The sequence below is a fragment of the Sceloporus undulatus genome, chromosome 2 (genome assembly GCF_019175285.1).
Source record: "Sceloporus undulatus isolate JIND9_A2432 ecotype Alabama chromosome 2, SceUnd_v1.1, whole genome shotgun sequence".
Lineage (NCBI taxonomy): Eukaryota > Metazoa > Chordata > Lepidosauria > Squamata > Phrynosomatidae > Sceloporus > Sceloporus undulatus.
In genome coordinates this window covers 188,454,184-188,468,754 of record NC_056523.1, presented here as the reverse complement: position 1 = coordinate 188,468,754, position 14,571 = coordinate 188,454,184, and the positions used below count along the sequence as shown (strand labels likewise).

The following is a 14,571-nucleotide window of genomic DNA, read 5'->3' as shown; positions in this document are numbered from 1 at the left end:
CCTTCCTATTTTAGTGGGACATTTCTATAATTATGTATCTGTGTGTGTATATATATATACACACACAGAGAGATTGAGGCTCCTTTATCTGGAATTCTGAAATATTCCAAAAACCAAAACATTTTTAAAAATAGTTTATTAAGTTTCGTAACACACTCATAATAAACATTGGTTCTGGGGGGTCCTGAGAGTTTTAAGTCTTAAAAATTAACTTTTCCATGCCCTGACTTGTCTGTGTTTCTGTGTGTATGTAAAATTGTTCTTCCTACAGGAGATGGACCTGAAGCAACTGGCCAAGCATGCCCTTTTAGAGAAAGACAGTTCCTGCAAGGCCTACTATAAGGAGTTTCGGAAGGTCAGTGGAAGACGGCATGACTTTGTATGGGAAAAAGAGCCACTGCTGTGAATGGGATGCACAATTGCTGTTTTGGTCTGGCAAGGTTGACCCGCATGTCAGAAGAAGCATCCTCTTATTCCTCCATGTCTCTCTGTCTCCTTTTTAGGTAATTGAAGCTGCTGATGTGATCCTGGAAGTCCTTGATGCTCGGGATCCCCAAGGCTGCCGCTGCCCCCAGGTTGAGCAGGCAGTGGTGCAGGCTGGAACTAACAAGAGGCTGGTCCTGATCCTAAATAAAATTGGTATGTGTGTCCCCTTTTTACCTGTGCTGGTCTATGACCGTAATAAAGATGAACTGAACAGAAGGGAACTGATATGTGTGAAGGCCTGGATTCTCTGAGAAGGAAAGGAGGTTTAGTATGCCAGGATTTTGATCCTTTTTCATATGGGACTCAAGCACATGAAAATCCTAGGCCTTTTTCTATCCTGCAAGCCTCCCTAGCATTCTATGATGCTACATTCAGGTTCATTACTCTTTCTCTCTAAAATCAAATTCTCTAGTCGGGAAGTCCAATGAATGTTCTTAGAATATATAGTTTAGCTATGCTAGTTTATTTTCCCATAATGTTTTTCTGATTTCAGGATTTTTGCATTCATATGATTTGGAACTTTTGTCAGATGCTGGTATGGTGGGGATCAAGGAACAAAGAATCAGTATGGGGTTGGAAAGACACTGTAATCCGTGCAACAAAGCTTTCACTCTAAGTTTATTGGAGATGCCGTAATGCTTTGGTTGTCCTTATTTTCCCTAGAGTGCATTTTTACATTTGGATATATCTAGCACATGATGACTAAAAGCAAGGATAATCACACTAGCTCCATATCTTTCTGTTATCACACTTGTTGCCCTCCCCAGGTTGAAGGCAAACATTGAAGCAAGAAGCATTTGCTGTGTGCATGATTTAGAACCCCAATTTTTTGGGGGGGGGGTTATGTTATGCAGAGAACATACACGGGTGAAAATTTCTACCCTTCAGAATACCAGGTTTTATGCCAGATACATTTAAAATTTTAGACTATTGCGCTATAGTCCACCAGCTATTCCCAACATTCACAAGATTAAGTCCTTTGTTCACTTAGTCAGTCAGAGAGTTCCAGAGAAATGTAGAAGTTAATGTACTAGAATGGGGCATGCAAGGTCCATGTTAAACTACCCACTGAATCATGAAACACACAGGTATGATCTTAAGTTAGTCATTCTTTGTATCTTAGTCAGATTTATTTTATTGTGAGCAAAAAGTGGGAAAGAAGAGAGCCACAGAAGTTTTAGCTAATTAGTGAAAAATTGGGGTATAAATGTAACTAAAATTTAACTGAGAGCCAGTGTGGAATGTAGTGGCTTGAATGCTGGACTTGGACTTGGTCTCTGGGAGACCAGAGATCAAATCCCTGCTCAACCATGGAAACCCACTTGGTGACCTTAGGAAAATTACACTCTAGAGCACGGGTTCCCAACCTTTTTGACTTGTGGAACCATAAGGGCTCCACAGAGCACAGATTGGGAACCATTGCTCTAGAGGAAGGCAGTAGAAAACCACTTCTTAACATATAATGCCAAGAAACTCCAGTGAAAAGTTCACCTTAGGGTTGCCATAAATCAGAAATTACATGTAGATATGCAACAACAACATAAATTCATTCATGCTAGTAACTGGGGTGGTTAAATGATGGTGAAGCAGATCTTTTTATCTCTCTAGCTGTTCAGTGAATTACTCTGAATGAAGCAAGGATTCTACTCCACACTTTGATTCTGACTATACAACTAAAGGACATTTGTTATTCTGGACTTCATCTTGTCTGGATTTCTAGGCTGCTGTAGTTGTAGAGTTTGGGAGAGGTTAGAATTTTTTTTAAAAAACCATACAATAATTTAAAAACACTGCTTGTTTTGTGATTTCTTGGATGTAAAGAAAACAGGTGCTTGAAAACAGAGCTGTAGAGTAAGTGCTCCCCCATAAAGCTGTTAGTCTGAAACGTGTATGATCCCTCACCATTTGCTTTGCTGGCAGGGGCTGATGGGAGTTTCAGTACAACATCATATGAAGGACAACACAAAGTCTGTGGCAGCTAGAAGGCCAGCAAGTTTTGTTTGGCACAAGCTTTTGTGGACAGCAGCCCACTTCATCAGATGCACAGGCTACAGTTGCCTGCCTTTTCCTTAATGTAAGGTTTCTGTACTCAAGTTTTGCTGGGCTTTCATAATTCTGCTCTTCTGATTTTGACACAGATTTAGTGTCTAAGGAGATTGTGGCAAAGTGGCTGAAATACCTGAGAAATGAATTCCCTACAGTGGCCTTCAAAGCTTCCACTCAGCAGCAGAGCAAAAATCTGGTATGTGATACCACTGGGAATGCAGCAAAACATAATTTACAACCTGGATAGTGACAACAAGATTTGCTTTTAGAAAAGTACAAGGAACACAAGGTGGAGATATTATGATCCAGTAAGCAAGCTCCTGTTGCTTCCTATCAGTGCAAGCACAACTGTCACCTATGTTACTTTCTCCATATTCCCCCCATCTCGAAATTGGCAACTGAGAGCCAGCATGGTGCAGTGGTTTGAACACTGGACTACAACTGTGGAGACCAGGGTTTGAATCCTGAGTCGGCCATGTAAAAACCCACTGGGTGATCTTGACCAAGTCACACTCTCTCAGCCTCAGAGAATGGCAATGGCAACCCCCCCCCCCTCTGAAGAAACTTGCCAAGGAAAACCCTGTCATACATTTGCCTTAGGGTTGCCCATAAGTTGGAAACAACTTTAAGGCACACAGCAACTAAGGAAGAATTGGACTGTTTTTCTAGGTGACTGGATTTGTGAAAAAATGCAGTCAGTGAAATCCAGGCCCTTTCTTGCTGAAATGAAATTCAGAGGCATAGCCATATTGGTCTGGAATATCAGCATGCAAAGGGATCTTGTAGCACCTTTGAGACTAACTGAGTGAAAGTTGTTATAGTTTTTATAGATCAAGTCTACAAAAGCCTATGCTACAACATCTTTTGCTCAGCAAGTCTCAAAGGTACAAGATCCCTTTTCATACTGTTTGAGAAGGGCACAGAGAGATTTGGAATTGGAAGCAGATTTGGGAAAAGATTCCCTAACTTTTGTGTTCTGCAGCATAGTGTAGAAAGGATTGGGACCTAGAAGGCTAGAGTTGACCTGGCTGGGGGAAATGAAGTTGGGAAGGACTTGTTTCCTTACAGCATCTCTTTTTCTTCCAGCAACAGAGCCGTGTCCCAGTAACCCAGGCTTCAGGTGACTTGCTCAGCAGTGGAGCTTGTGTGGGGGCTGACTGTCTCATGAAGGTATTAGCTAACTATTGCCGGAACCAGGATGTCAGGACAGCTATAACAGTTGGAGTTGTGGGTAAGCAAGAATTCCTCTCTGGAATATGGGAAGGAGCAAGGTAAGGGGTACTTCTGCCCCATTACCCAGAAGGTTTTTCAAGAACTCTGGAATATATGAATTGCTTTGTCTCTTTTCCAATATAAGACAGAAGCCAAGCATTTTGAAATCTTTTCTGTCTTCATTTGTAAATAATGATTCTTTGTCTCAGAGGTCCAGGGGACCTGACAAAGCAGTTCTTCCTTTCTTTTGTTTCGGGTGTTTCTGTTTCAGCACCATCTGCCCAGTGTGGGAATATTTTTCTTTCCTGCTGCCATTCTTGGGCCCTTGCCCTCATCTTTTGTTTCTTTTTCTACTTCCAAGAATATTACGGTAGGAGGGCAGTTGGTGCTCAGATTCATATGATGAAGAGAGGTCCCAGCTGGGAAAGAGATGTTGTTCACAAATAGAAAAAGAGGAAGAGACAAAGAGGATGAGGAGAGTTAGGACAATTTCGCCAAGTTACCCAAGCCCTACTGAACCTTTGGGCAGCATGATCAAAAGAAACAAAGTAGGCTATGCTGCCTCCTTGCCTTAAGGCTGTACTGCCTGAAGTGAAGGACAAGATGGTCTCCCTTTCCCAAGCCATCTACTGAAAGCAGCTGAACTGGCAAGTGAAGCTTACTTTGATGCTTGTGACATGACGTTGACCACCTGAGACATCAGTTTAGTAGAGCCAGGACAGGTTGTGTGGTGTACACAGTACTGTCATCCAGCAGATGGAAATACACAAGGTTCACGAGGAATAGCTAGAAGGTTTCTGCTTCCTGGATACTTTCTGCCTAATTGTTGAGTTGGCCTTGCTGAGCAAAGACTCTGCCCTCATTGCTGCTGGCTGTGAAGTCTTGAGAGTCTTTGTTCTGACTCTTGCTAGTTGTTCTTTCAAGGATGAAAGTATGCTGGGGCTTGTGTCTGTTTTTCTTGTGTGACATTCATGTATGTAGGACATGATAGGAAGAACCCTTTGCATGATGCTCAAAGAAGTAGGGTCCCTTTTGAATGGAAGCATTTATTAAATGTGAGTACCTTTGGCTGACTGAGGCACCTCTTTCTATATCCCTGGCTGCAGGCTTCCCAAACGTTGGCAAAAGCAGCTTGATCAACAGCCTGAAGAGGAGCCGGGCATGCAGTGTCGGTGCCACACCTGGTGTCACCAAGTATGTAGCAGTCTTTCTGTGTATGTTTATAGCATGCAGGCAGATAAGCGGGTGACTGGTGGACTTCCATTTAAGGCTTGGGTTATATTTCCTTCTGTAAGGTTTAAGGCCCTGCAATCTATTCTGTGCTGTCTCTAGAACAGGGATAGGCAACCTTTTTGAGCCGGGGGCCGGGTTGCTGTCCCTCAGACAACTGGGGGGCCGAAGCCAAAAAATAAATAATTAAATATTTTTTAAAAAAACAATTAAATATATAAATAAACCAGGACAAATGTAGGACAAAATTTTCAAATGGAAGACACTTTTTAAAAAAAAAAAATGGAGGACACGCGAAAAAATTTGCTGATTTTTTAAAAAATGTTAATATAAATGCATGTTTCTGAGGTTTCTATAGACAATTGCCCCCCAAAGGCCCCGGCGGCAATCAGCGGCAGGACCGGGCTGGGGCCGGTCCCAAGGCCTTGCCGGGCCGCATCCGGCCCGTGGGCCGCAGGTTGCCTACCCCTGCTCTAGAATCTGTAATGTGGTGGGGGTAATCTCTTTAGGCCAACAGATAGTATCCAACTGACCAGCTTTGGTGTGTCCATAGCTGGAAAAAATTTGGGACCCCACATGTTCAGAGCTTGCTAGATTTCAGAATGTCTATACTGTATGGAAGAGAGCTTGGCCAGTCTAGTGGTCTAGTTGAGGAATTGTGGGTAGGTTTATCAGGAACCCCATTTTGTATGAGGAATGCTGTATGTGGGAATCTAAAATAGGGTCCTTTATCTAAGTGATATTAGATGCCTCCTTTCCCATATTTCAGCGCAAGCACCAGCCACACTTCCATCAGACTGACTCCTGACCATTTTTTATGCATATAGCAATCAGGCCTTGCGTGCCTAGTATTGGATTTGTTTCCTGGGATTTGAGCTAATTTTTATTCTGTCCAGCTGAGCTGCTGCTGAGTAGCAAAATTTCCATCTCTCGGGGGTTGGCCAGCCATTATAATTTTACATGGATTTTTTTGGTTCTCATGAAATTTTAAATCTTGCAGAAACTTGAGATCGCAGGTTGGGTTTGGCAATATTGCTGCCCATTGGCACTTACTGTTTTTGTGTCCCCCAACAATATAGGCACACAGAAAAGAGTTTCTTGTCCTCTTCCTTTTGGAAGGGAACAAACTGATATGCCTTCTGCGGGTCTCTGTAGTGTAAGGAGTCACGCTAGTACCATTCTACTCTATAGAGAGTCAGTGTAGTTGCTGCTGAGTTTCAGCACCAGTTTTAAAATCACTTCCATGACCATTGCTGAATATCAGCAGGGTATGACCCCCAGTGTGTAGTGAGAGTCCAGGCTTAGGCCTACCACTCCAGAATATGCCCATTTCTTCCTTATTTGCTTCAAAACAGCTGCTTTCAGAGAAAGTTGGGATGGTGTGTCTTACAAGATTAAGAGGAATCTCTCAGCCATTCCAGTGTTGCCCAGGACAGTCTGGACTGATGTTACTTTGGAGAAGAGCATGGGTTGGCTTATGAGGCTTTTACTTGGTGGTAGCAGCTTAAAATAATGTCAATTTGCAGTGCCAAAATTGATAATCTTAAAATTTGTAAACTGAAAGTCAAAGACTGTAAAAACAACAACAATATGTTTAAATGTTTAGAATACAGCAGCAAAAAATGCTAAAAAGCTAATAGTCCAAGTATGCCTTCAAAAATCCAAGCCACCCAATAGTCTGCCTCAAAAGCTTTTGGTGCCATTTGGGGAGGAAGGCAGGATATAAATCAATCAATGAAACACATTAATACATAACTCCCTTTATTTATTTAGTTAGTTTTGCACTCCTTCTGCCCATCTTCAAATCCAGGAGAGCTACAAACCACCTCTGAGAGATTATTCTGTTTCTTTGGACCAACAGATTGTTGCAGAAAATAGCTGTGTTGAACCTTGGCCTGAATTGAAAATTTTTGGACAAGGCCTGGATTGCAGTTCCTATGCAAACAGTTGTAGACCTTGTATGCAGGGGAGAGTCACTGTCTTTCATTCTAATGTATTTACTAATCCATGTTTTATCCCTTCTAGAACAAAGGTGAGCATACTGCCTCCCTGACCCTCTGTCTCTCTCTGTGCATTCTTCTAACAATAGAAAAAAGTGAACCCCTACTTTAAAAACAAAATACATGCTCCTCACATTTCCTGATTGCAAAAGGAATTGTGCTTAGGGGGGAATGGCAGTGGTCTCTTCGACCACATTCGCAAATTTGACAGCAGTGAGGAGAGAGGGGTGCAAAGCCAATCAGGGTGTATAACCCAGGAGTGGACAAAGTTCAGCTTCCCAGGGCCATTTTTGTGATCTACAGAACTCCTCAGGGGTAAAAAAGAAAACAAAATCTTTCTGCTCCAGTGTCCCAAAATGACATCAAGAGGGTGTGGAGGGCATTTACACCACATTTGGAAGACCCCCTCCTAGGCTGTCCAGGACTCGAAAATAATTTTTGCAAAATATTTCCAAAATATTTTTGCCCCTGAACGCCCTCTGGGGTCCAGGAGGCATTTCTACCACATTTTGACCCCAGATCAATTTATGCCCACAAGAGGCCTTCATGTCTAAAACGTGATTTCTGCTCACTTCCTGTTGTTACAGGAGGTCTCTCCTGGGCCAAAATGTTCCAGGAAAGCCCCAGTGCCCCCATGTCCCCTAGAGGGTGGTGTTTGTGGACAAAACGGGTACTTTTTTCCCACAGGAATGGGTGCAGTGGGGGGGGGTGTAGCCCTCCACAAAGTCTCCTTGGGTGCTAATATAAGCAATCCACAGTTGCCTACTGACATTATGTATAGGCTGCTCCCATCTGCTCTGGAGGATAACAGCACAGAAGTTTAGTAGACTATCTTAATAGTCAGAAGGACTTGTGATGAAAACAGTTCTTCGCTTCCCCTCACTGTCCTCTTTCCTCACTTTCCTAACCTCCATCTTTTAGGTGCCTGCAAGAGGTGCATCTGGACAAGCACATCAAACTCCTGGACTGCCCGGGGATTGTCATGGCTTCACCCACTTCTGATGCTGCCATGATTCTACGAAATTGTATTAAGATAGAGCAACTGGTTGACCCTGTCAGTCCGGTGGAAGCCATTTTGAAACGATGCAACAAGCAGCAGGTAGCTGTGATGGTGGGAGGAAGGTTTGTGGTATGTTGTTGTAACAATGATAGAAAACATTGTATAGTTGAGAGTCAGGAACCCTGGACCACTCTAGCCATCACAACAAGTGGTGAGTGGATGGGTCTGCAATGTCTGGAGGGTTTTATGGTCCTCATGCTTGGTTTAAAGTCTTACAGATTTCTGCTGCAACAGGCTGACAGGATTATTTTTGAGTGATCTTAAACAATAGCAAAAAATGTTAACTACATCATTTAGCAATTGCCCCATTAACCGAGCAACCATTTTAAAGTGTGTGTAGGAAATGTTATTTTATTTGTTCGTTGCATATATATATATATGAACTCCTTTCCCCCATCATATCAGGTACCACCCTGAAAAAGATATTCTCTTTTTTTAAGAGGGGGAAGTGTAAATTGTAAGATTCTGTAGATGCCTATAGTTTTCACAGGTATTCACATGAAAATCAGTTTTAAAACTAAAAGGAAAACAAATCTGATGGCTGTTAGATGAAGAGCAGGGAAGAAAAGGAGGGCTAGCATTATATGCCAAAGACAAATTCACTTGTACAGAAATCCACATGTGTGGATGACTGGACCAGTTAGCATTTGGGAAAAATAAATGAAGAAGGAAATAAAAACATTTTGGTAGGAGTTTATTTGTTGCCTTCAAGTAATTTCCCACTTCTGCCGATTACATGGTTTTCTGGGGCTGAGTGTGTGTGACTCACCCAAGGTCACCCAGTCTATTTCCATAGCTGAGCCAGGAGTCAAACTCCGATCTCCAGACTACAAATCCTATATTCAAACCAGCCACCAAACCAAAACGAGGTGGCAGTTTATGCTTTTCTGAAAGAAATTTAAGGCCCCATACAGACAGGCCAAAATAAAGCTGCTTCAGGTAACTTTGGAGGTATGCTATTTAAATGATGCATGCATCCTAAGAATTCGGAAGCCACACCAAAGCTACAGTCTGGTCCTGGTGTGGCTTCTGGATTCTTAGCACGCATGCATCATTTAAACAGCATACCTCCAAAGTGACCCAAAGCAGCTTTATTTTGGCCTGTCTATACCGACCCTAAGAAATCTCCAAGGAGACTTCAATATCCTGATAGCTGCTGGGAGACCAACTCTGCTAAGCATAGACTTTCCAACAAATTTCTGATGAGTTAATGTTCTCCTCCAAAAGGTGGAGGAAAGAACAAGGGGATAAACAATTCCGGACTTAATCCGATTCCTAACCATTGGCCTAATCATTTTGAAGTGGGAACATGCTGAATCTATGTTAAGTGATTGAATAGAAGATTTTTACCAGCTTCTCTCTATCTCTTATCTCATCCCCCCCAAAAAAGATTATGCAGCACTATGGTGTGCCAGATTTCCAGGATACCATGGAGTTCTTGGCTCTTTTGGCCAGGCGTCAGGGGAAGTTGAAGAAAGGAGGGATACCAGACCATGAGAAGGCAGCCAAGGCAGTGCTAAGTGACTGGACAAGGTGAGTAAAAGACAGAAGGTTAAGTTCTAAAATATGACAAAGAGTCTGGAACATATGTCTTATGCAGGACCCGCTTTTGACATAGGCTTCCCCTCACCACGGGTTTTTTAAAAGGCATGTAATTTCCAGTCTGTTCTCAAGAGAGCAAGGTAGACTAGGAAAGAAAAAAACAAGATCTGAGGGAATCACATGGAGTGTCTGTGTGTATTGGAGAGAGAAAGGAAGCACACAAAAGTGATTTTTCTTGTAAAGGCTGCATTGAGTTTTAGTGTAATTTCACTCTCTCCCTCTCTCACTTTTGCTAGTGGAAAGATCAGCTATTTTACACATCCACCTGAAACCCACACATTGCCCACTCACATCAGTGCTGAGATTGTGGCAGAAATGGGCAAGGCCTTTGATTTTGAAGCTCTTGAACAGGAGAATGAGAAGGTTTTGGAGGGTAAGTAGCTGCATAAACCAAGTAGTGCTATTTCACAGATCTGCTTCTGGTAGTTCCAAAATGAGTCTCAAGTGGCACATGTTCAGGAAATGTATTCTCTTGCCCCGCCTGCCCTTCATTAACACACAGGAGCCAGAGCATTCCTTCCCTTTCTCCTATGAAAACAATTATAAAATTGATTTTAAAAATGGGTAAAGTCAGAGTAAAATCATGGCTCCTAGGAGCAAGAAAGCAAACCTGTTGGCTGAAGTTGCTGTTTTTCAGCAGTTCTGCATAAATCTCAACAGTTGGAAATACAGGTTGAATCTCCCTTATCCAGAACTACAAAATCCAGAATGCTCCGGAATCCAAAACTTGTTTCGCAGGTGGCTGAGATAGTGACACCTTTGCTTTATGATGGTTCAGTGTACACAAACTGTTTCATGCACAAAATTATTTTAAAATATTGTGTAAAATTACCCTATTTGTATAAGGTGTATATGAAACATAAATGAATTTTGTGTTTAGACTTGTGTCCCATCTCCAAGATACCAAATTATGTACATATGTGCAAATACAGGTATTCCAAACTAAAAAAAAATCCAAAACATTTACAGTCCCAAGTATTTTAGATTAAGTGAGATTAAACCTGTAACCAGTTAGTGAAGTAGAAGAATCATCTGCATTAAACTATTTCTCTTTCTTTTTGTTACAAGTATAGAATGAAGTTACTTTTTTTTTAAAGTAAAGGGATTGAGTAAATGTTTCTATTTTAGGACTTACTTTTAAAGGGTTGTCTTTTATGCCATTCTGTTATAAATCCAAAGGTGTTTCTCCCTGACATACACAAAACAGCAAGCAGTGCAAACATGTTACTGAGGTGGAGGTGCTTTGCAGTGGGGTACATAACAAGCAGCTGGCAGTGGCAAGATCAGTTTTTCAACTGGTAGCAAGCAGACTCAAGTCCATTTCTATAGCAGGATCCCCACCACCAATCACCTCCCAGATGTTTACTACTGGATTTATTTAGAAAAATGTTGGGCGATTAAGCAAGGTACAGGAAAATATTGCATTTAAAGAGGAATCACAACTCTAGAGACTTTCAGAAGTGATTAGTTCCCCCTTTTTACTCAAATTTTCTCCCTGTCTGGTGGTAGGAGGGTGCATCCAAGACAGTCTATGGCCTGCAGAAGCCAAGTTGGAGTTGTACATGGCCAATAAGCTGCATGTTGCCCATCCCTGATTTTGAGGCATGATTTTGAGTTAGAAAAGTCCTAGCAATCCTGCCAGATTCTTATCATTACTCCCATATCCCACACCCCATTGTTTTTCCCACTGTATGGTGCCAACCCTTTCCTGGTTCTGAAATTTGTTCCCAGGGGTCCCTTTCAAACATCAAAGCTGACAACTTTTAATTGACCCTGTACAATTCAGAAGACAACAGTCCTTGGGCTCTGCACCCTTAGAATAATATTTCAGGAATTTCATGCTTTTATCTGTTGCAGGCTTGCCCTCTGGCCCTGTTGGCATTAGTTTAGAGGGCTCTGGCCTCACTATTGGGGCAGAAGCTGTGATGGATGAGGAGGAAGAACTCTGCCATCAGGAACCAGAAGAGACCAAAATGGAAGAAGATGGGGATCCAGAGGTATGCAAACAGTTAGCCCTTTCTTTTTTCTCAAGTAGCCAGGTCCTAGAAATTCTGCCCTAACCATTTATTTCCAGATTTAATCCACTTGTTCTGATTTGTTTTGTTTTTTTAAAAGAACAAATCAGAACAAGTGGATTAAATCTGGAAATAACTTAAGTTGGCAAACGTAGCCCTTCCTTGAGGAATTCATCACTGCATAAATAGCAGTGAGAAAAAGAGGAGGTATTGTGAAGCAAGATTATGAAGAGGCTGTCCCCATTTGAGCACTGGAGGAAGAATCTTGATGGGAATGATTGGCCTCTATGATTATTCTGCAGCCCTCCAAATTTGTTTCCAGTATTTGTTTTTCTCCACCCTCCCCAAATTTCAGGTTTTAAAAGTCATCTTGTGATTGTAAAATGGCCAAATCCACAGGCCTGTGGTTTTACCTTACTGAGATGTCATTGAGTTTAAAACAGTCAAGCTCTGTTTAGTTTTGGCTAGCAACAGGGACAAGCTAAAAGCTCAAGCTGCCTGGAATGGGGGAGAATGAGAGAGAGAGACTTCTTCATATGAATTAGGAAGCGCATTGGCAGCAACCACCAGGGACAGGGTGAGGAATTTCTCTTGTTCAAAAGTTGGGATTCTTTTATTTAAACTCTGTCATCTATCCCAAGAGCCAGTGTGCAGTAGTGGGCTGAGGGTTGGACTAAGATTTTGGGAAACCAAGATTTGAATTCCTGCTGAACCATGGAAACCCACTTGGCCAAGTTATATTCTTTCAAACTTAGAGAAAGGGAATGGGAAACCTCTGAATAAATCTTGCCAAATCATTTATATTATGAGATCATTGATAGTCTGAGGGTGCATCTGCACTGTATACATAATGTAGTTTGATATTACTTTAACTGCCATGGCGTTAAAGTAGTGTGAAACTACATTATGTCTACAGTGCTTCATACTGCAGAATCCTGGAATTTGTAGTTTTGTGAGACACCAGCACTCTTTGGCAGAGAAGGCTAAAGACCTTGTAAAACGACAGATCCTAGGATTACATAGGCTAGAGCTACATCACTTACAATAGTGTCAATCTGCATTATTTCTGCAGTATAGATGCACCTTGAGTTCATGTGAAGGCACATAACAATTTATAGCTTAATATTCTACAAGTAAAAGGACAGACAAGAATGGTGTGAACTAGAGAACCTGTGTGGGTTAGTTGACAAGAGTTAGAGCAGGAAAACATAAGTTGATCTGTGAAACTTTGTGGGTGGTCATGGATAAAGCTATAAGCATTAACTATCTTCTCTGAGAACAAATACCCTTTGTGCCATATAGTGGTGAAGATATGTTGCATTGCATCTCCCATCAAACCTACCCCACACTGTTAAAGGTGAAGCGTGATAGAAGGCACAGTCCAATAATATCTGGAGGGCTACACATGCTCCCATGTATTGGTTGCTAGTGCTTCAGTTTCTCAGATTTCATATTACACCATCTCAAAGTGCTGGAAGAAATTGAAAGGCTTGAACCAGCTGCATATATGGAAAGTCCTTCCATTCAAAATTCTATTGGAAGAGGTGGAGCCTGTTTTGTCTTCTCTTTGTTTTCTTCCAACTACTAAAAAAAATCAACATGGTCCATTTTTCTTGCTCTCCCTAGTTTGGCCCTATGACAATAGAGCTGAAAGCCAAGAGCAAGGCCCTTGTGGAAGCTGAGAAGGCTGTGCCCCGGGCCCCTGACCTGGGTGAAATCTCTGCCTTGGATCCCTTGCAGCAGGGCCAGGGCCTGCGGGCAGCAAGCAAGAGACGCAAAAAACAGCAGAAGCGAGCAGGTAAGCATTTCCCAGGGATACAAACCACATGTTTTGAATCCAGAAGGTCATACTCCAATCTCATTTTGGGAGGAAGGTGGAATATAAAGCCAATAAATAAATAAATAAATAAATTCACTCCCTGGCATCTCCTGAAATTGGGCTAGGGTTTACCCCCCCCCCCGGGAGGGGTGGTTACTATAACAACCCAAAACCTGGGATAGGCAACTGTGAAAACCGTTCGGGGGTGCATTTCCCACACCTTGTGAATCTCTGCCCCCCAGGTTAAGTGTCAATTCCACTTCTGGATTTCACCTAGAAAAACAGTATTTTCTGGGGTTTGAGGGGTAGTGGGGAGCACAACATTTATGACCATTTCATGGTGTTTTTCATGCTTTGGGACTGAATATTCAGCCATTAAAAAAGTGTTTCCTAGGAATTGGAGAGCATAGAAAGGGATCCCAAGAGGGACTCTTCTCACATCCTGGATGTAACAAATACTGAGCAAGATGGAGCAATGGTTTGGCTCAGTATATAACAGTTTCTTCTGCTTCTGAAGCTGTTCTCCTCATGAAAAGTTTCTTGTCAGTGAACATCCTTGGCATCATTGCACAAGGTACAAACTAGCTAAAGAGAAATGACATTCATTACATTTATCAGCACATTTTTAGATACACATAGATATGTCTTGCATGTGCTGTTTGGCTACCTAATCCCCATTTCTCTCTGCTTTCTCTGCAGCAAAAATTGCCACCAAGCTCTCTGCAACACTGACAGCAGCTATGAATTTCAGCCTGTCAGATGACTAAGGAAATAGTGCAGATGAAAAGATGGACATGGAGACTTCCTTTTATCTACCTCAGAAGGCTGCTCTCTCACACAAGTCACTGGCATGTGGAGGCAGTTTTCTTAACGTCTGTCATACGTCTGCATCACCAAAGCAAGTGGCAACATCATGCCTATGCAAAACCTAATGTTTTGACTCAGAAGCTTTTTATTTAATTGGTTAAAATCGGAAGCACTGTGTAAATAAGAAGTGTCATTCAGTGAGATTCCTTTCAGGTTTGACTTCTAAACATTGCAGCAGAAGCTAAACAAAGCCTCATTCCAAGTCATATCACAGTTTATTCTTGGATATGTCTT

At 42.0% G+C, this 14,571-nt stretch overlaps 1 protein-coding gene across 4 annotated transcripts in view; it reads left to right on the top strand.

The window, feature by feature from the left end:
* GNL3L (G protein nucleolar 3 like) overlaps nt 1–14,480 on the top strand; it is a 24,882-nt gene extending 10,402 nt beyond the window's left edge. For 3 of the 4 annotated variants that reach the window (XM_042451575.1, XM_042451573.1, XM_042451576.1), the window contains exons 6-16: nt 272–355; nt 504–639; nt 2,625–2,728; nt 3,619–3,763; nt 4,851–4,938; nt 7,896–8,073; nt 9,425–9,567; nt 9,873–10,009; nt 11,494–11,633; nt 13,278–13,449; nt 14,170–14,480. In XM_042451575.1, coding sequence (XP_042307509.1) covers nt 272–355; nt 504–639; nt 2,625–2,728; nt 3,619–3,763; nt 4,851–4,938; nt 7,896–8,073; nt 9,425–9,567; nt 9,873–10,009; nt 11,494–11,633; nt 13,278–13,449; nt 14,170–14,237 — 1,395 coding nt within the window. In that variant the 3' untranslated portion in view covers nt 14,238–14,480. Of the gene's footprint in view, nt 1–271; nt 356–503; nt 640–2,624; nt 2,729–3,618; nt 3,764–4,850; nt 4,939–7,895; nt 8,074–9,424; nt 9,568–9,872; nt 10,010–11,493; nt 11,634–13,277; nt 13,450–13,864; nt 14,045–14,169 lie in introns of all 4 variants that reach the window. The other variant, XR_006102136.1, reaches the window with a different exon arrangement.
* The last annotated feature ends 91 nt before the right edge of the window (nt 14,481–14,571 follow it).